The 22,200-nt window shown below is 39.2% G+C and overlaps 1 protein-coding gene across 3 annotated transcripts in view; it reads right to left on the bottom strand.

Annotated features, from left to right (window-relative positions):
• Positions 1–1,207: 1,207 nt before the first annotated feature.
• MCCC1 (methylcrotonoyl-CoA carboxylase 1) overlaps positions 1,208–22,200 on the bottom strand; it is a 60,357-nt gene continuing 39,364 nt past the window's right edge. For 2 of the 3 annotated variants that reach the window (XM_034999658.1, XM_034999661.1), the window contains 8 exons: positions 21,598–21,707; positions 17,091–17,307; positions 15,260–15,346; positions 8,508–8,557; positions 5,460–5,597; positions 4,008–4,115; positions 2,320–2,391; positions 1,208–1,539 (listed from right to left, as the gene is read on the bottom strand). In XM_034999658.1, the coding sequence (XP_034855549.1) occupies positions 1,411–1,539; positions 2,320–2,391; positions 4,008–4,115; positions 5,460–5,597; positions 8,508–8,557; positions 15,260–15,346; positions 17,091–17,307; positions 21,598–21,707 (911 nt within the window). In that variant the 3' untranslated portion in view covers positions 1,208–1,410. The remainder of the gene's footprint in view (positions 1,540–2,319; positions 2,392–4,007; positions 4,116–5,459; positions 5,598–8,507; positions 8,558–15,259; positions 15,347–17,090; positions 17,308–21,597; positions 21,708–22,200) is intronic. The other variant, XM_034999659.1, reaches the window with a different exon arrangement.

The following is a 22,200-nucleotide window of genomic DNA, read 5'->3' on the forward strand; positions in this document are numbered from 1 at the left end:
TGTTACATAGTATTCCACTGTGTGCCATACCAGAGTTATTTACCCCTTCTCCTGCCAACCAACTGGGATTGTTTCCAATGTTATGGGTAATGTGGCTATGAACATTCTTAGTGCACAAGTACGTTTGTACATTTCTAGAAGTGAGGTCATAGGGTATGCAAACGTTCAACCTTGTGAAATAATGTCAAAATTTCTTAAAAGGGCTCTACTAGCCAGATGAATTTTCTACAAATCCCTGTTTTCCCTGCTAAAAAATAATTCAATGTAACTGCTACTTGCAAGATAAAATCCAAAAGGGCTCTTCCTTGCCAGTTAGTCTGGCCCCAACCTCTCACAGCCCCCCAAAACCCTCTACTTCAGTTGGGCAGATCTGTTTTTGGATGTTGAACACACCTTACTCATTTTCGTTTCTTTTTAAAATTTATTTATTTGAAAGACAGCACACACAAGCAGGGGGAGGGGCATAGGGAGAGGGAGAAACAGGCTCCCTGCTAGCAGGGAGCCTGATGCAGGGTTCAATCCCAGGACCCTGAGGTCATGGCCTGAGCCAAAGACACTTAACCGAGTCACTCAGGTGCCCCATTCATCTTCTTTTCTTTCCTTTTTTTTTTAGGGAGCAGGGGAGAGGGAGTGAGGGGGGGAGGAGCAAAGGGAGAGGGAGAGAGAATCTTTTATTTTTTAATTTTTAATTTTTTAAAGATTTTATTTATTTGACATGGGGCGGGGCGGGGGGCAGCAAAGTGAGAGGGAGAAGCAGGCTCCCCCACCAAGCAGGGAGCCTGATGCAGGGCTCAATCCCAGGATCCTGGGATCATGACCTGAGCTGAAATCAAGAGTTGGACACTTAACCGACTGAGCCACCCAGGCTCCCTAGGAGAATCTTAAGTAGGCTCCACACCCAGTGTGGAGCTGGACAGGAGGCTTGATCTCACAATCCTGAGATCATGACTAAAGCAGAAATCAAGAGTCGGACACTTAACTGACTGAGCCAGCCAGGCGCCCCAGGAAAATTACGTTCAACTCAATCATGTTTTCAGATTTGCTTCTGTCTCTGAAATAGGTCTATTTTCATCATGATTGTAAGTGGGAAATAATTTAAACAACCTTTTCACTACCCGCCTTCCTAAAAGACACTACAGTGTATAAAATTTGAGGCAGAAACAAACTATATTAGCTTCCAATAAAAAAGTAAAATTCAATCTATTAGTATGAAATATTTTGAGATAATTTATTGTGTTGGTGACCCAAGTACATGATTCTCAAAGATAAAAATGTGTTTTAGCCTAATCATACAATCATTTAGTGAAACTGCTGTTTATTGGACTCCGAGAAAAGCAGGAAGGCACTTTCTCTTTTTGTAGAGATGCTATATTGAAGATACTGCTTAATGGAGCATTTCTTTGATGGAGTTTACTCTGCTTTTCTTTTGTCAGATTCCTCTTCCTCAAACTCGATTAAAGGATCGTGTCTGTTGGCCTGAGAACCTTCTTTGTAGAACACTTTCTTGATCGTGCCATCCTTTGGGGCCTTTATGGTGTGCTGCAGGGACACAAGACATGACAACGACTGCAATACCAATGAAGACTGAGCACGCAGCATGGCAAGAGAGAAGAAAAGTGAAAAATAAAGCCAGTTGTTCTGATGTTTCTCAAGCCTTTTTATACCACAGCACCCAGCGAAAAATAACCTTTTTATGGTGTGCTTTGGAGTTGTGAGGAGTCACTATTCTACATACCTGCAACATACTCAAGGTCACTGATCAGGAAGCTCTGGCCTATTGGTAATTCACAACAAGCTTCACCACAGTCTCACTTGAGAAGCTGTTAAAAACTACCGATCCTCGGGCCCCACTCCAGGGGATCCCAATTCAGCCAGTCTGGGGAAGTAGTTTTGAAAAGCCTTCCCCATCAGGGGATTGTAATATGTGGCCAGGCTAAGAACTACTGGCCTACAATTTCCAACCATCTACAAACCTCAACAGCTCATCTAGTTTGACTGAGGTTTCACCTTGATACTGATGTTTGGCATCCCAAGTTTGGCCTTAGAAAATACCAAGTTTAACAATCAGCTGGGGGGAACTGCCTGAATTTAAGCTATTGATAATTTCTTTAATTTCAGTATCAGAATGGACAGGTGCAGTTTCACAAAATTAAAATGAAAATGTATTTAAAAGAAGGGTGGTTTGGTTTTATGTCTTGCAGTTAATGCTTCCATCAACCCATGGCTCTTAATATTTAAAATGGTATTAACTTATAAAAAAAAAATTAGGTCTGAAAGTTCCTAAAGTTTAATTGGCAAGTGAACTTGTGATTTCATTACCTCCATTTTCATGGCAAGCATAACCATTAGAGAATCTCCAGCTTTTACTCTGTCTCCAACTTTCACAAATATCTAGAAATTAAGAGTGACAGGTTAATATTGAAAAACACAGAGGTCCCTCGTGGTCCACAGAGTTGGAGTACGAATGTACACAGTGAAAGTATGGATCTATGTGGTTGTCTTATCTGCCAAAGACAGGTGTACTGAGGCAAATCAGAGACCTACAGGTCAATCTGTGTTGCTGGGCCTCTTGTCAGTGGGAAACACTGCTTAGCTCCTCACCTCCATCCCCAAACCATCTAGTTTTCCTTGAATCAGATGAATATGCCTTATATATCTTGAGATCCTTTTGTGTTTTCATGAATGTAGACAAGCCATACCACCACCAAGGAAGAACCAACATACTTAAATGTCATAGGCAGGGGGGAGGGTCACACCTTGTTTTCTAGATTTTATAGGTGGTCTAGGATAGTGCTCCAAGTTTTGAGGCCCCTGTGTGGTAAATGCACAGACGACTATCTTCATGTGAAAGAATTAAACTTATTGGCAACCCTGGAAAAAAAATCTTTATTTTCCTTTTTACATGTATAAATGAACTCATATATATCTCATGTCTCAGCTGTCTTCCTGGTTAACATGGTGATGAAGCAGTTTTTGGAAACATCACACAGTGGAGTTAGGTTCTAAAGTCAATGTGGAGAGCCCAAAGTGTGAAAAATGAGAAACACCTCTGAAAGCCCCCAAATCACCCAATGCTGGGTGATGCTATAATAGTGCTTGATGAAATGCATGGTCTAGAGGGCAGCTATGGGGAAAATGTGCATCTTCTGCCACAGATGTGCAGGGATGCCCACATTATGGAATGTCCACGGGAACAGAGACTGAGTGATCCAAATCTCTGAGTTCATACTCCCTCTGGGGCAAACATCTGTAGAGGGGAGTGGTGGGTGCAATCACTTTCACTACTTAAATGGTTATTTTCTTCTCCTTCTTTTTGGGTACCAAGAATATAGTGTTGAATTTTTATGACTTAGATGCAATTAAAGGGACTCTACTATATTCAAGTGTATAAAAAGGTTACTACTGATCCGCCACCATTTGAAGTTATTTCAGTATGGATCATAACTCTGAATACATATAGCATTCAACACCAAACCTCGTTGTTCTTCACCAGTAGCAGCCTTTCAAATTTCATTTTAACACACATGCAATTACGTACATTAGAAAAACTGTTACTTCACGATAAATTGTTTGCTGTTATGTTTAACATTAAAAAACAGACCTTTTGGATAATGCTTGGTGAATGTTCCATTTTAATCATAAAACGACAAATTTAGATTATTTGTACTTTGATAGAAATTCCCACTTTCAAAAATAACAGTATCATAAATTAGGTAAATGGGTATTTTCATTGAAGACTGAACATAGAACTGGAATCTGTCATACAGTCTCTTGTTTTCTTTCTTTTTTTAAGGTTTTATTTTTAAGTAATCTCTACACACAACATGGGGCTTGAACTTACAACGCCAAGACACATGCTCTATCGACTGAGCCAGCCAGGTGGCCCAGTCTCTTGTTTTCTTGAATAGGATGCTTTCCAATGAGAAAGATTTGGAGAGGGAAAAATGATGTATATGCCATTTACTGGGCCTTACTGAACATCCTTCTACATACATTCACATGATTACCTTTTCAATGGTACCCGTCATAGGAGCTATGGTACCTTCCTGAGTTCCATCTGAGCTCATTGAAGACAAGTATTTGGGGACTGGAATGCCAATCTGAGTACTTCCTTCCTATAAATAGAAACCAAACTGGAAATGAAATCAAGATCAAATCACTGTAGTTTTATTAATATACCTAGGGTAATGACTGTCTTCAAGCTATTTGTTAAATATTAGTCATCTTTAATACCAGGGTTCCAATCAAGCTTTGTGACCTTAAGCAAATTACTAACCCCCTCTCAGTCTTGGTTTCCCATTATAAAGGAGTAATGGCATCATGCCTCACAGGGGATTAAAGGAATTAATGTATGTAACTGTTGATAACAGATAGCCACCATCTGAAAGCCATTTTGAGTAGCATCCCCACTATCAAGGGCTTAGTCTAAGCCAGGAACTGTTCTTAACAGTTATATATATATATATATATGTATATATATAAAGAGAGAGTGTGTGTGTGTGTGTCATTGATCATCACAGCAAGCTTACGAGGTAGGCAGGTACTGTTATTTTTCCTGTTTAGAGAAGGGGAAACTGAAGCCAGAGAGTTTAACTTGCCCTAGCTCACACAGCTGCTGAGGTAGAGCCGGGATTTCACATTCCAGAACTCCTACTCGTCACCACTCCACCATACTGCCTCCACCACCATATTGTTACCAGAGTAACTATGGAAAGGAATGCCTGATCAAGTGAGATCATCCTTGATTCTGTATAAAGTAAATTACCGGAAAACTAAAGGCATCTCATCACAAAGGAGTATGATTTGTAAGATGGTTCTCAAATGTGAGAAGACTCTGAAGAGGCCACAGTGTATCTGATAATCCATTTTCTTTTCTGCCCATGTAGAAACTACGGGCTCATCAGGCAGCAGGCTCCTAACTGGGAGCAATGAGTCAGGAGACATGCCCCTACCCAAATCTATGCCACGCCTGCCTCAATCATCAACCATCCTTTGACTGCCAAGACACCACCATTAACCCCCACTACCTTCCTACTGCCCACCTTCCCCACAAGGAATATTGGCTCCACAGACTCTTTCCTCAATGGTCACCTCCTCCCAAATCCCCAGAATTCCAAGTGCCAGGAGGATGGGGTTGGGAAAGTATTCAGGCACCAAATCCCTGAGAAAATACTGCGCACTGGGCAGCGAGATACCCTCTGACAAGAAGGGTGTAAGGACGTGTTTCAGAATTAAAGGAAGAAAATGAGTATGTATCTATCAGTGAGGAGCTGTGTGAACAAAAGAACTAGGGAAGGCAGGAATGTGGCAAAGAAACAGAGTGGAGTGGGGGACACAGAGGAAAGGTCACAGCAGTGATGGAAGGAAGCAGGGTCTTTCTAATGTTTCAGTGGGATGCCTCTGGTCAAGCAATGTTCTCCCAAACTTCAACAGTGTTATTATAAAAAAAGAGACATTACCATGGAAAATAAGTAAATAGTGTTTTCCAGGATAATTAGCTTAGTTTTACTAACAACTCCATTAACAGAACATTTCAGGTAAGTGCAGTCTCCCTCAGTACAAAGATCACCAAGGACTTGGAAAGTTTTATCTTCAATCTGAAAATAAAAACAGAAAAATTAGATCCTTAAAAATGAATAAACAACCCTACAGAATTCATAAAATCAGAATTCTTTACTATTAATAGTTTCAAAAGGAAACAGGTGAAGTATTTTTTTAAAAAGCCATGTATGAACTTTCCCCTAAGTTTCATAAACAAAGTTCTCTAGATAGAAACAGCACAAGATAATTAAAAAAACAGATAACTTATCTACAGCACCATGCTACAGATAAATGTTCACTTGAGAATAACAATAAAAACATGAAATAGAAATACAAATTAAGCAAGATTATTAAAATTCAGTTGACTCTATTACATCTTAGTATTCATTTCTGAGTACCTGAAGTCAAATTTGGTTTTACTATGCCAATGTGAGTAAAGAAAAAAGCCACAACCACACAATTACATGGTATATCTTTTATCTCCCCAACATGTAGATAAAATTTATGGCTTTCAGTTTTGAGTTTAAGAAGATAAATTAGCTGGAGACTGGCCACAGTTTTCTCACTGTAAGAGAGAATGCCAAAGAACAGATTTCACACTTGATCTTTCAAGGAAGCTAACAAAGGGACATGAAACCTTTCTGTTTTAAAAAATATTTTCTCACATATATAAACTCAAGAAAAAAAATTCCTCTACACACAGGAAATCCATTTAAATCTTCTCTATTTTTCATTTCAGTTCCCACGAGGTCATTGTCCAAGTCCTGTGGCTATTCTTTTCAAATATATTATAGAGGCTAAGGTGAACCAGGTTACATTGCAGTATTTATACACCGGTTCTCATCTATCCTAAGTTAAATATGACATTTACTGGGCTCTGTAAACTACTAAAACAGCCGTTTGAATGTTTGTGAAATTCTCAGGACATAAAGGTTAGATCGGGAACAGTTTTGTTTAAAGGTTTACACAAGCGCATTCTAAATTTGTGAATATAGTTCAAAGAGCAGATTAGAACAAATCTATAGTTGACTTTACCAAGGGAATAAGAAAGGGATCCCCAAACCAGAGGTACTGATATGAATTACAACTCTCCTATACTAAAATAGGTAGACTTTCCAGTTTTTCTGAATCTCAGTGAATCAAAATGGTATCTCATGGCAATGGCAGATCCACAGCATATCCTCAATCAATTCTTTTTGTAGGACTTAAAGTTTCTTGGCTCATATTAAAAATGATTTATTCTGCTCTCTGAATTTGTACCTATTTATGAATTTGGTTGAGTTCTCACATTGTTGTTTTTGTTTTTTAATCCCTTTCAGCATTTCATTTTGCCAGTGTAATGGACTTTTCAATTGAGGACTATCATGAACATTTTCACCAGAGATTCTCAAAGTACGACCTTGGGGTCCCCAAGACCCTTTTCAGGGTCCACAAAGTCAAACTACTTCATAATAATACTAATGTTACTTGCCTTTTTTTACCCTCATTCTCTCATGAATATACAGTAGGATTTTCTAGAGATTGCAGGACATGTGATAATGTTACCCTGACAGCTAATGGAACATGTGCTTGTATAATCTTAGGTTTTAAATTTTCTCAGTTTATCCTACAACTCAACAACAACAAAAAACCAACCTGATTTAAAAAAAACAAGAGGCAAAGGACTTGAATAGACATTTCTCCAAAGAAGATATACAAATGGCCAATTAGCATATGAAAAGATGCTCAACAACATTATTCATTATGGAAATGCAAATCAAAACCACAGTGAGATAACACTTCATGCCCATTAGGATGGCTATTATAAAAAAGAAAAAAGAAACAAAATCAATGTGGGTGAGGATGCAGAGAAAAGGGAACCCTTGTGACTGATGGTAGGAACGTAAAATGGTGCAGCCACTGTGGAAAACAGTATGGTAGTTCCTCAAAAAATAAAAAATATGATCCAGCAATTCTATTTATGGGTATATGCCCAAAAGGATTGAAAACAGGGTCTCAAAGAGGTATTTGTCCCCCATGTACATAGCGGCATTATCCACAATAGGCAAAAGGTGGAAGCAACCCAAGTCTCCATCAAGAGATGAATGAATAAACAAAGTGTGGTATATAGAGGCAATGGAATATCATTCCACTTCAAAAAGGAAGGAATCTTGGACACATGCTACAACGTAGAAGAACCTTACAGACATGCTAAGTGAAATAGCCAATCACAAAGGGCAAATGTTGAATGATTTCATTTATATGAGGTACTTAAAGTGGTCAAATTCATAGACACCGAAAAGTAGGATGGTGGTTGCCAGAGGCTGGGAGCGGGGGAGGCGGAAAGGGGCAAGTGGAGTGTATTGTTTAATGGGTACAGAGTGTCAATTTTGCAAGAGGAGAAAAGAGGAGATGGGTGGTGGTGATGCTTGTAAAACAAATGTTAATATATTTAATGTCTTTAACTCCAAAATGTTTAATATGGTAAATTTTACATATAATTTTTAAAATATACATTAAAAAGAACAGTAAGAAATAAAAATATGCTCGGTCTAACTTCCTAAATGGTAAATATTAATACATGTAATTAACACAAACAAGAGCTCTTCGGGGAGTCTTAATAATTTTTAAAGGTGTACATGGATTTTGAGACCAAAAAGTTTGAGAATGGCTGCTTTCAATGTAAATACATGCACATACTTTAGAGACTTGTCAGGCGTCTGATTCAAAGCTATTATTACTATTTTTTTTTCTTTTACCAAGTTTTCATTCTTAAGGGAACCACAGACAAATTGAGGAGACAATCAGAACTGTAGAGGGGGTAATTTCCCCAAATTGGTCTGAAATAAAAGCACATGACATCCTCCTAACTATAGTCATACTGGTCACCGGCTTAGGAGAACCCAGAGTGTGAAAAAAAGACCCTCCTCAGTATGAGAGAGATCAGATTTAGCTTTAAACTGTAGAACAAAACCAGTTAGACTTACCCGCATGCTATACGACCCATCACGGTTATATGTTACAGCTATGTCTACATCTTTATGGAAAAGGGGGGAAAGTTGAAGAAAAATTAGAAGACATTCATTTATTCAGTAACTGACATTCTACAGATCTCTTTCAACCTAAAAGATATCAACATCTTTTAACTACCTGACAATAAAGATTAAAAAAAAAAATCTATAGGTCTGGAATCTATAGGTTCCAAAAAAGGTGAATTTCAAAGTTTTCTTTTTCTTTTTTTTTTTTAAATGGAGTTTTAGCAGTCCCTTAACTATAGAGAATAAACTGGTGCTTACAGGGGGGGGGGGGGGGAGGAATGGGTAAAACAGGTGATGGGGATTAAGAGTACACTTATCTTGATAAGCACTGAGTAAGGTATAGAATTGCTGAATCACTATATTGTACACCTGAAACTAATAAACACTGTATGTTAACTACACTGGAATTAAAATTTTTTTTAAAATGGAGTTTTAGCTCTTTGAATGTTTGTAGGATATTTTAGATATTTTTCCTTCAACAAGAAAAGTTGCAGTGTTAAAGTAGGAAATGCAATGAATTGGGAGAGAGAAATTCTGGTTTAAGACCCAAAACTGCCATATGTCGCATGATCACCTCTGTGATCTTGACTAGGTCATTTCAAATCTCAGAGTCCTGATTTCCTGGTCCATTCTGACCCATTAAATGGGTATGAGAATGTAACAATGATTTAATAAATGTGGAAGTGCTTTGTAAACTGTAACAGACCATACGAATATACAATATATTTCATAGTATCATGTGAACACAGAATTGGTTAAAGACTTTCCTAGCAGGGCGCCTGGGTGGCTCAGTCGTTAAGTGTCTGCCTTCGGCTCAGGTCATGATCCCGGGGTCCTGGGATCGAGTCCCACATCGGGCTCCCTGCTCCGCAGGAAGCCCGCTTTTCCCTCTCCCACTCCCCCTGCTTGTGTTCCCTCTCAGACTGTGTCTCTCTCTGTCAAATAAATAAATAAATTCTTAAAAAAAAAAAAAGAAAAAGACTTTCCTAGCAGATGGGGGCAAAAAGAAGACGTTCCCAGGAGATGGAAATCAAAAGTCTTGCGGTGTAGAGAATGCAGACCAAAGTCATTTCATAGACTCCTGATACTTCAACTACCATTTTGATGCTGCCAGCTCAAATCTATTTCCAGCCCTGACCTTCCTTCTCCAGAACTGATTAGTCATGCCCAGCTGGATGCTCTATCGGCACCTTAAAGTGAACATGGTGGGTCCAATAAATCATCTCCCCACTCTGCCTGCACTCTTTCCCGCCCTGGGAGCTCCATGACTGGCACTACTATTTTCCTTGTCCTGCAGGTTGAAAACCCGTCATCCATACCTTCTCCTTCGCTTTCCACATGCGATAGTCAACTACAAAGCTCCCAAATTCTTCCCTATCTGTCCTCTTCATTTCTTCCTCTCATGCCCATCGCTCGACCCTGATTCAGGCGGAGGGCCACAAGCCTGGGTAACTCTGAGGTCTTCTTGGGACTTCCTGCTTCCTTCTCAGCCCTTCCAGCTGACGCTTCCTAGCATGTCTCCACCATATTAAAAATATCGGACCTGGTACTGAAGGCCCTAAACTCTCAGTCTTATTTCCCACCATTCTTCTACATAGTCCTATATGACAACCAAATGGGAAAATGGGCAAATTAATGTTCTCCATATGTGCCTCCAGTCTTCCCCCTACTGTGCTTCTTTGCTCATGCTCCTCCTTCACTATGTTGTCAGTCCCCAGCCCCACCAAATGAAACCTCGCCCTGTGTTCACATCATACCCATTCATGGTCCCTGGGAAAAGCCTGTCTACCTGGAATGAATTTCCTCTCCTCTGAATGTTTAGATAGACATTTGCATATAAAACACCATTGTGATTCCTTCCTCATCCAGCTTTATAATAGAATGATTTTTTCTCTTTATCAGCTGTTTTAAAAAAAAGTGCAAAAATAAAACTGTTCACAAAAATCAAATACTGAAGTACATAAAGTAAAAAGGGAAAGTCCTCTCCACTGCCCAGTGTAACTACTGTTAAACTCTTTAATGTGTGTCCTTTCAGGATGCACAAACTTATATTTTTTATAAAAATAGTATATTCTTATACATATTGTTCTGCAACCAACTTAAAAAAAATTTTATTTTTCCACCTTTTTTTATTAACATATGACCTATATACCTACTTTGTCTTTCAACAGCAGCAAGGGGGTAGTTTAATAATAATGATGATGACAGCTAATGTGCACTGGACTACTTGCTATATGCTGCACAACGAGCTTTCTGTGTATCGTCTCATTTAACATCCACAATAACCCAAGGAAGTAATTATCACTATCATTCCCATTCATGGCTGAGGACACTTGATGCTTAGAGAGAGTATATGTCTTCCCTAAGGGTCACACACAACAGAGGAACCAGAATCAAACCCATAACAGCCTAACTCCAGGGTCTGCATTATTTTTAGTTTATTTTAGTTTTTTAAAGATTTATTTATTTATATTAGAGAGGGAGACAGAGACAGACAGAGAGAGCACAGTGGGGAGGAGCAGAGGGAGAGGTAGAGAGAGAGTCCCAAGTAGACTCCACACTGAGTGTGGAGCCCAATGCGGAGCTAGATCCCATGACCCTCAGGGGCCTCAGGGCCTCAGCCCAAATCAAGAATCGCAGACACCTAAAATGACTGCACCCCCCATGTACCCCCAGGGTCTGCATTATTAACCACCACATCACCTATCTTCCCAACATACCCACTTCTCCTTTGCTATATGGTAAATTCCTTAAGAGAGGAAAGTAGGGACAAAGACATCTTTTTTTCCTCTTCACATTACTCAGAACATCTATTTTTTTGAAAACTTTATAATGAACATATTAGTAAATGAACCTTCTCTAACCTATATCTTGCCAATATCTTTTAACCCTTCTGAAGAGAAAATGCATCCAATTATACCAAGTTAGGGTTTTTTTTTTGATTTATGAAATATGAGAAGTATTCAGCTGACATGAAAGTCAACAGAATCATAGTAAACACATTTCCAGGAAAACTATAAATTCTTTTTTAAAAAATTTCTTAAAAATTTGAATTATTGTTGACATATAATATTAAATTAGTTTCAGGTATACAACACAGTGAATTCAACAATTACATACATTTTTAAATGCTTACCATAAGTGTATTATATTATTGACTATATTCCCTATGCTGTACTTTTCATTCATGTGACTTGTTTTATAACTGGAAGTTTGTACCTCTTAACCCCCTTCACCATTTCATCTGCTGCCCCCAACTCCTTCAGCAACCACTAGTTGTTTTCTATGAGTCTGTTTCTCTCTTTGTTGTTTATTCACTTGTTTCATTTTTTAGATTCCACAATGAGTGAAATCATATGATATTTGTCTTTCTTTCTCTGGCTTATTTCACTTAGCATAATATTGTCTAGGTCCATCTATGTTGTCACAAATGGCAAGATTTCATTCTTTCCTAAGGCTGAGTAATATTCCATTGTGTATATATGCCACGTCTTCTTTATCCATTCATCTATCGATAACCCACAGCTAACATCATACTCAATGATAAAAAGCTGAAAGCTTTCCCACTAAGGTCAGGAACAAGACAAGGATGGCCGCTCTCACCACTTTTATTCAACATAGTACTGGAAGTCCTAGTCCGAGCAATCAGACAAGAAAACAAATAAATAAAAGACATTCAATTGATAAAGAAGTAAAACTTCCATTATTTGGAGATAATATGATACTATACATAGAAAATCCTAAAGACTACAAAAAAACTATTAGATCTAATAAATGAATTCAGCAAAGTTGCAGGATATGAAAATCAATACACAAAAATCTGTTGTGTTTCTATTCACTAATAATGAAATAGCAGAAAGGGAAATAAAGAAAACAATCCCATTTACAATTGCACTAAAGGAATAAATTCTTTCATATGTTACAGGGTAACTGAACTTGTTCCTCCCTCCCCTAGTTATCTCTAGATCTCCACAAGAGAATGTTAAATATCCTCCTATTTCTCTATTTTTTAAATTAATTAATTTTAAGTAAGCTCTATGCCCAACGTGGGGCTTGAACTCATGACCCCGAGATCAAGTTGCATGCTCAACCAACTGAACCAGCCAGGCACCCCATCCTCTTATATATTTAATAAGGTATGTAAGTGTAGCATGGTGCAGTGTTAGGTAAGCGCATATACCCTGGAGTGTGGGTTCGAATTCTGGCTCCACCAATTACTTTTGGAATGACTTTAAGAAAATTATTAATCTGGGCACCTGGGTGGCTCAGTTGGTTGAGCGACTGCCTTCGGCTCAGGTCATGATCCTGGAGTCCCTGGATCGAGTCCCACATCGGGCTCCCTGCTCGGCAGGGAGTCTGCTTCTCCCTCTGACCCTCTTCCCTCTCATGCTCTCTGTATCTCATTCTCTCTGTCTCAAATAAATAAATAAAATCTTTAAAAAAAAAAAAAAGAAAATTATTAATCTAAGCTTTGGTTCCCCATTTATGAAGTTGACACTAATAATAACACCAATTTCATTGGCCTATTCTGAAAACGGTAATTAAATAATCATGGAAAGCACTTAATATCTGACATATACAAAACAACTCAATAAATCTTAGCTATTATTCTTATTCTTATTATTGAGGGTAGGGCAGGGTTTTGTGAAGCATGGCCACTAGCAACAAAGTAGGAATTTTTCAAGCCTTAAAAATATTTAAAATACTTGATCATTCATTAAGAGTTGGTTCTACTTTAAATTCACAAATGCTTCTGGGCCCTTAAGACTTCCTGTTTGGTGTACTCACTTATTCAATTATGGCTATTGTTAATTAGCATTTATCAGAGACCCACCAGAACATTTCTGAAAGCTGGGTTATTGTTGAAAAAGACTACCAAAAGAATGTAGTGAACAGCAATCATGCTGGTTTTCAAAAATGTATTCATTTTTTAATTAAAAATTTTAAAAATTTCCAAGAAATGCAGTATAGTCCAAAATACTGCTAAGTGCCTTGGTGAAGATCCATACCAAATAACACAGTTGGCTCATCTGACTCTTAATCACACATGTGATTTTTCTGTTTAATTTAGGCTGAAGAGACCACTGAAACTTTACTCCTACAGAGACTTATATTCAGTATATAGGGGTCTAGAATAAGATAATCCCTGATTTTGGAGGGGCTGTTTTTTAAGAATGAAATGAATAACCACACTAGCATAAAATGGATAGGTTAACCATTTGCAGAATGCTACTCTATAAGGGATGTTTGCAAACATTTTTTTCCACGTACTCAATACATTGAAGGTAATGACCATCCAGGTTCAGAATGAAAAATATCTCAAGAGCTGTAACCCAATCAACTTCTGTGAAAAAGGAATTTGCTAAAAACTGAACAGATGTCTACACAGAGTTTAGATAAAGATCTTACTCTGTCTGGGGAGGAGGGTACTACCATGAGCTAGCAGGAAGATTCTGTTCTACCTGGTAGGCACGTTTTTATAATGGAACTTCCACAGTTCAATGACACCTCACGTTCAAGATTATGCAGCACCCCCAGCTCTGACTCTGCACCCATCTGGTTTCCCATGCAAAGTGTCCTGCAGCAGAAGGGATACTGCTATCAAGGGATTCTGATCCCTCTGGTATATTGTTCCAGTCACAAATTTATAAAAAATTTAAAATTTTTGATGTCAGCCTCTCCTGGCTTCAGTTACAATAAATCAGTCCCACCCTCAACCTACCCAAATTAGTTTGCAGCCAAAAATCCATTTTCCACTGGAAAAGTAAAAATGGCACAGGAGTCAAGGTCAGAAAGGCTGGATGTCAATGTCACTAATCTTCAGTAAGTTATTTCACCTTCTCTGCCTCGGTTTCATCGGCTGTACATGGGTATGGCAGGGACTCCCCCTCATTCAATTACAGTGAAGATAAATTTTTTTAAAGATTTTATTTGTTTGAGGGAGAGACAGAGAGAGAGCACGAGTGGTGGGGAGGGGCAGAGGGAGAGGGAGAAGCAGACTCCCTGTTGAGCAGGGAGCCCAGTGGGCACCGGGCTTGAGCCCAAGGTCATGAATCATGACCTGAGCTGAAGGCAGACCTTTAACCGACTGAGCCACCCAGGTGCCCCTATTTTGGTGAAGACAAAAATTTACATGTGACTGGGCACTTAATAAATCATGGCTCCTTAATAACCCACTTCGACCTGAAACACTGCCTGAATGGTGGGTAATCCTCCTCCCCAGAATAGTTTTAGATATTGTTTTTATTTAAAAGTAGTACATTCTTGCTGAAGATAAGCTGCAAGGGAAAGAAAGTACAAAGAAGTGGGTGTGTGTGTGTGAGTCGGGGGGTACAAATCACCTCATATCCCACTACCCAATGGTCACCTAACATCTTGGCATATTTCATTTTAGTCATTTTGCTAGGTATATTTAATGACATATTTTTCAAATATTTACAAAATATAGGGAGAGGAAAAAGAACAAAAATACCACTAATTGTACCACCCGAGCCAATCAATACTACTATTCCTACCAATGGTTAGGCTAGGGAGCTTAAAAAATGTATCGTTCCAATTTTAGTATATATGCTGCCGAAGCAAGCATGGGAGCTTAAAAAATGTAATTGACTGATCCGTGACTAGGGTGGATCCTTTTATTCCAGGTGAATGTGATATATTTCCATGAAGCACACTCCTCTTTTTAATAAAACATTACTTACTGTTTTTACCATCCCTCAGAGTTATGTTTCTCGTGTAAGAGATATTCAGTCTTCTTCCACTGCTGAATGCAAAAGGTGAGTACTGATCTAGAAAAAGGTTAAAATTTAATTTAATTAAAAAATTAAAATTCAGCAACAAATTTACAAACATCAGGCCTGACTTCATACCTTACAAAAGAAAACGTAAAACACCCGCCCTACGCCGGCAGCTCAAATGGGCCTTCTTTGTCCCTATTGCTTTAAATTTAAATTAATACTTTCATTTATATCTCAGGAAATGGCATGTGAAAAATTCCAGCTTCTCTGAAAAATCAGAGTGTTTGCAGCCTCAACACTCTTCCTCCGGGGGTATGAGCGGCACAGTGGTCTTCCCCTTCTTGGGCAAATGCATTCCAGATCACCAAAATCTCCACCACTCACTACTCTTCTCTCGCCTCGCCTCTTTCTGCGTCACTCGTCCCGCCCACAGGCTTGTGTGCTCATCCTCTGTTGGACGATATCCAGGAGTTACAGCATAGCTGAACTGAAGCAATTTCTTCTGAAGCTCCTATGTGCGCCCGTTATAAATTGTAAAAAGGAGGGAGTAAGAGGACACTTGATTCTGGGGCGCCTGGGTGGCTCAGTCCATTGAGAGTCTGCCTTTGGCTCAGGTCATGATCCTAAAGACCCGGGATGGAGCTCCGGGTCAGGCTCCCTGCTCAGCGGGGAGTCTGCTTCTCCCTCTCCCTCTGCCCCTCCCCCCGGCCCCGTGCTCTCTCTCTCTCTCACTCTCTTTCAAATAAATAAACAAAATCTTTAAAAAAAGAGGATACTCGATTCTAACAATGGTACGTTCAGACTTTGGAACACCGTGCAGGCATATTTAGATGCATTTCATTTAGTGTAAAAGGACAAAATGAGAATAGAGCACACATCTCCTAAAGCTGTAGTTATATATTTTAAGCTTTCAATATAACTTTCTTGAATGAATCTAGAAATTAAAGATCCTAATAATAAAACCCTATACTATAATAATCCTAAAAATAATGAAGAGATAAATGGATTAATTTTTTTTTTTCCCTGTTTGCTCCAAAGGTCAGAGTTAGCCTGCAGTAAATATTCTGGAGCAAGTTTGGGAGAACTCAGATTTTGCTCAATTTAGAGGGAAGAACTTTTAAAGGAAGAACTGACTAAAACCATAACAGGCTAATGAGTTCTCGTTACGAATTTCCTGAGGTGTTAAGAAGAGGTTGAGCAACAGCTTAGAGGGGGTGCTGAAGCAGAGATGTGTGCGTGTGGCAACCGGGATGAATCTCTGCCTTGGTCCTTCCTGTGCTCAGATTCTCTGATTCGAGGAAGTACCTAGGTCTCTAGTTCATCAGAAATTTGATCACAGAATGGAAAAGAAAGGAGGAAATAATGCAACGATAAATCTCAGGTACCCAAGAGAATCTGAGAGTCTCCAGTGCTCTGTCTTTAGTCCCTAGGACCAAGGAAGTTGCCACAGGTACAGAAAATACAACAACGTAGGCCCTTGAGGAGCGGCGAATAAAAAAGCTTTGGAAGGAGTCAGCACAGGGTGTAGGAAGAACTAGCATTTGGTTGAAAAAAGACCCATCTCAACACTGTTAGGCAATTAGTTAAGTTTTATTTAATGGGTTAAAAAGTGTTTATGGGCACATCCATATATGTGAATCTACTCTACTTCACACTAAAAACCACATTAGCAGAGGACGGTGTCAATCACCAAGAGAAGAAAAGGGACACAAGAGTGGCATAAAGAAAGAAAAGCACCTCCAATGCTTATTCATAGACTCTTAACAAGCAGAGCAAAGAGAAAAGCTTTCCATACCTTGGGACTGAATGTTGAAAACATCAGACATGGCTTTCTCCTTGAGGATGAGACCCAGAGCTGCCTGGCATAAAAACTCCTTGGCTGTGGCCTTCCTACTGGGAAACAGTTCCTTGTGGTGTTGAGCGATGAAATCCGTGTGCACGTTCCCAGCCTCAAACTCTGGATGGCCGGACAGGCTGAGGAGGAAGTCAATGTTGGTATGCAGTCCGACAATCTGGGAAGAGAATAAAGCCCACGTCCCCAGTGAGTGGGGAAATCAACATATTCAGAAAATCATTTCTCGACAGATGTTGGCGAGGACGTGGAGAAAGGGGAACCCTCCTACACTGTTGGTGGGAATGCAAGCTGGTGCAGCCACTCTGGAAAACAGTATGGAGGTTCCTCAAAAAGTTGAAAGTAGAGCTATCCTACGACCCAGCAATTGCACTACTGGGCATTTACCCCAAAGATACAAATGTAGTGATCCGAAGGGGTAGGTGCACCCTGATGTTTATAGCAGCAATGTCCACAATAGCCAAACTATTGAAAGAGCTTAGATGTCCATCAACAGATGAATGGATAAAGATGTGGTGTGTGTATATATATATATATATAATTTATTATATATATATTAATATATATTATATATATTCCATTGTGTGCGTGTATATATATATATTATGCAGCCATCAAAAAATTGAAATCTTGCCATTTGCAAAGACATGGATGGAACTAGAGGGTATTACGCTAAGCGAAATAAGTCAATCAGAGAAAGACAAGCATCATATGATCTCACTGATATAAGGAATTTGAGAAACAAGACAGAGGATCATAGGGGAAGGGAGGGAAAAATGAAACAAGATGAAACCAGAGAGGGAGACAAACCATAAGAGACTTAATTTCAGGAAACACACTGAGGGTTGCTGGAGTGGAGGGGGGTGGGAAGGATGGGGTGGCTGGGTGATGGAGGGTATGTGCTATGGTGAGCGCTGTGAATTGTGTAAGACTGATGAATCACAGATCTCTACCCCTGAAACAAATAATACATTATATGTTAAAAAAAAATTTAAAAAAAAAAAAGAGAAAATCATTTCTATGGCATCTGCATCTGCTCTTTGTACGAAGTATTTTCCACAATGGACAACTCTCAAGGAAAATAAAAAACCTATTAAGGTACCACATGGCAGCATTAGGACAACTTATAGGAAAAACAAAACAAAACAACCCACTTCACCATCACTATCTATCTGGACTTAACATTTAAAACTGTATTTTATGATAAATTTTTTAAAATGTAGCAAACTACATTTTACTCTTTATGATAAAGAGGAAATAGGAAATGATGTTAGGGTAGGTCACATGGATACATTTAATTGACTCAGGCTAGGAAAGTGATAAATGTTAAGAAACTTAAAATGAGATTTATTTGCAAGATATTGAAGACTTGCTACTCAGAATACTCCTACAAAATAGGAAGACTGCAAACTGAGGTTAGGATTGCTATACTGAGGAGGAGATAGGATTAAATGTAACCTCAAAGGAACTTCCTTCCGACATTAAAATCCAAACTTTACACACCGATATAAAAATGAAAAGGTATAAAATGAACCCACATACACCCAATAAATGGGATCAAGGGTAAAACCAGCTATCTGAGCCTTGGGTTCATTCAGTCATTCATCCAATCATTCATTTAATAGACATTTACTGAGCACCGTTAGGTGCCAGGTCCTGATCCAGGTACTGGGGACACAATGAGGAATGAAACCTTACAGAGCTTGCATTCTAGGGACAGATAACAGACAATATAAACAAATATCTAATATGATGTCAGGCTATATGAAGAAAAATAAGGCTGGTTAAGGGGATAGAGAAGAGCAAAGGGCCCTATTTTAAATGGGGTGACCTGGTTTCAAGCTACACTACAAACCTGTAGTAATAAAAACATTATGGTACTGGCACAAAAATAGACACAAAGATCAATGGAACAGAAATGACAACCCAGAAATAAACCCATGCTTACATGGTCAATTAATCTATGACAAAGGAGGCGAGAATATACAGTGGGAAAGGACCATCTTTTCAATAACTGGTGTTGGGAAAACAGGACAGCTACATGCAAAAGAATGAAACTGGACCACTTTCTCACACCATACACAAAAAATAAACTCAAAATGGATTACAGACCTAAATGTGAGACCTAAAACAATAAAACTCCTAAAATAAAACATAGGCAGTAATCTCTTGGGATATCAGCTTTAGCAACATATTTATGGATATGTCTCCTCAGGCAAGGGAAACAAAAGTAAAATTAAACTACTGGGACTACACCAAACTAAAAAGCTTTTGCACAGTTTTTGCACATCAACAAAATGAAAAGGTAATGGAAGAAGAATGGGAGAAGATAGTTGCAAATTATATGTCCTGATAAGGGGCTAATATCCAAAATATATAAAGAATTCCTACAACTCAACACCAAAAAACCTAATAATCCAATTAAAAAGTGGGCAGAAAACCTGAACATTTTTTTTCCTCCAAAAAAGACATACAAATGGCTAACAGACATATGAAAAGATGCTCACGATCACTCATCATCAGGGAAATGCAAATCAAAACCACAATGAGATAGCACCTCATACTGGTCAGAATGGCTAGTATCAAAAAGACACAAATAACAACTGTTGGTAAGGACATGGAAAAAAGGGAACCCTTGTGCCCTATTGGTAGGAAGGTAAATGGGTGCAGCCACTGTGGAAAATAGTATGCAAGTTCCCCCAAAATTAAAAACAGAAATATCATATGATCCACTAATTCCAATTGCTGGCTATTTGCCCAAATGAAACGCAAACACGAATTAGAAAAGATACATGCACCCCTATGTTTATTGCAACATGATTTACAATAGTCAAGATATGGAAGCAACCTCAGTCCATCTATAGATGAAGGATAAAGAAGATGTGGTGTATACACATAACAGAATACTACTCAGCCATAATAAAGAATGAAATCTTGCCATTTGTAACAACATGGCTGGACCTAGAGGGTTATTATACTAAGTGAAATAAGTCAGACAAAGACAAATATCACATGATTTCACTTACATGTGCAATCTAAAACACAAAGCAAACACACAACAGAAACAGACTCATAAATAGAGAACTGATGATTGCCAGCAGGGAAGGCGATGAGGGGATAAGTTAAATAGATGAATGGGATCAAGAGGTACACATTTCCAGTTGTAAGTAAGTCACAGGGATGAAAACTACAGCATATGGAATATAGTCAATAATACTGTAATAACTTTGGTAACAGATGGTAGCTACACTTATTGTGGTGAGTCCTGTGTAAGGTACAGAACTGACTCACTCTGTTGTACACCTAAAACTAATATAACATTATATATCAACTATATTTCACTTTAAAAACAATGGATGGGCGCCTAGGTGGCTCAGTCGGTTAAATGTCTGATTCTTGGTTTCAGCTCAGGTCATGATCTCAGGGTTGTAGGATTGAGCCCTGTGTTGGGGCGCTGTGCTCAACGCGAGTCTGCTGGGGATTCTTTCTCTCCCTCTGCTCTTCCCCCCCCCACTTATGTGTGCATGCGTGTGCCTTCTCTCTCTCTCAATAATTAAATAAAATCTTTTAAAAAAAAATGGAGAAGGCCTGGGAAGGATTCTGAATGAGCAGGAGCTGAGGATGGTGAGGAGGGAGTCTTACGATCATGTGGGGAAAAACACTCTGGAAGAGAGAATAGGAACACATGGGTCCATGCTGGGTGTGTCTAAGGAATGGCAAGGAGCCCTGTGTGGTTGGAGCCACAGAGATGAGAAGTTTGGTCAAATTAATGACATATAACACTTTGGATGTCACGGGTTAATAAATCCTTCTATGGGGCGCCTGGGTGGCTCAGATGGTTGGGCGTCTGCCTTCGGCTCAGGTCATGGTCCTGGAGTCCTGGGATCGAGTCCCACATCAGGCTCCCCGCTCTGCGGGAAGTCTGCTTCTCCCTCTGCCTCTCTCTCTCTCTCTCTCATGAATAAATAAATAAAATCTTTTAAAAAAAAAAAAAATAAATAAATAAATCCTTCTATGACGCTACATCAGTATGGTTTGGGGCTTACTGCACCAAGGAAATCAATGTGCTACAAAAAAGCAACAAACTCTGTCAAATGGGTAAAACTGAACATAATTATTTTCCTTAGGGGAAAATAAAACCAGACTGTAGGCCACACTTGTGTAGTTGGCCTTATCTAACAGGATGAATATGAATTTAATATCAGATTTCACTGAAGTATAACACTGACATTAACAGTTTTAGCCCTGCAATTTTTCTTTTCTAGCTGAATCAAGAAGTCATTAAACTCTATTCTGACCCATGGGAATGTGAAATCAGTTTGTTCCTGACATGTGGGTAACTGGTGGAAATAAGCCGACAAGGACAAAGGCTGACCAATCATGACGGACATACTTGGCTGTGGAGATACACAGATCATCAGGGTCCCCAACATTGCCCCAGGGCACTCACATTGTACTGACGAAGGCTGTACCTCAGTTTCGTCAAGGCCGCCTGGCGATCTGCAGCCCATACAACCAGCTTTGCAATCATGGGGTCATAATGCACTGAAACCTCATCTCCTGAAATTGAAAAACCAGTAACCACAGTCAAAACTCAAAGTGATAAAGTATGACATGCAAGACATTCTGCTGGGGCTTTATGCTCATTTCACACTTAATCTTCAGGAGCTCTTGCATGACAGATATCGTTACCACTGTGTTATTCATGAGGAACTGAGGCTTGCAGGGGTTTAAGACCCAGGGTCTTCATCTATAAAATCAAGGGGTTAGATTACACTCCCTTATCCATCATCCACCCACCTATCCACCCGATCACTCACCAACACATACTGAACACTTCTAGGCCCAGGCCTGAGCAAGGTGCTGCAAATATAACATGGAAGAAACTTACAATATAGTGGGAAAACTAGACAAGGAGTAAAAGGTTACTGTAAAACAGTATAATAAGGAAAGTGCTTGAGGAATACACAAGGGGCTTGGGGAACGCAGAAGAGGAGAGCTGGGGAAGCTTCTTGGAGTAGATGATGCTCCCAGTGCCGAGATGTGAATCTGG

This window comes from Mirounga leonina, unplaced genomic scaffold, assembly GCF_011800145.1.
Source record: "Mirounga leonina isolate KUSES-001 unplaced genomic scaffold, KU_Mleo_1.0 Mir_115, whole genome shotgun sequence".
In the NCBI taxonomy this organism is placed as follows: domain Eukaryota; kingdom Metazoa; phylum Chordata; class Mammalia; order Carnivora; family Phocidae; genus Mirounga; species Mirounga leonina.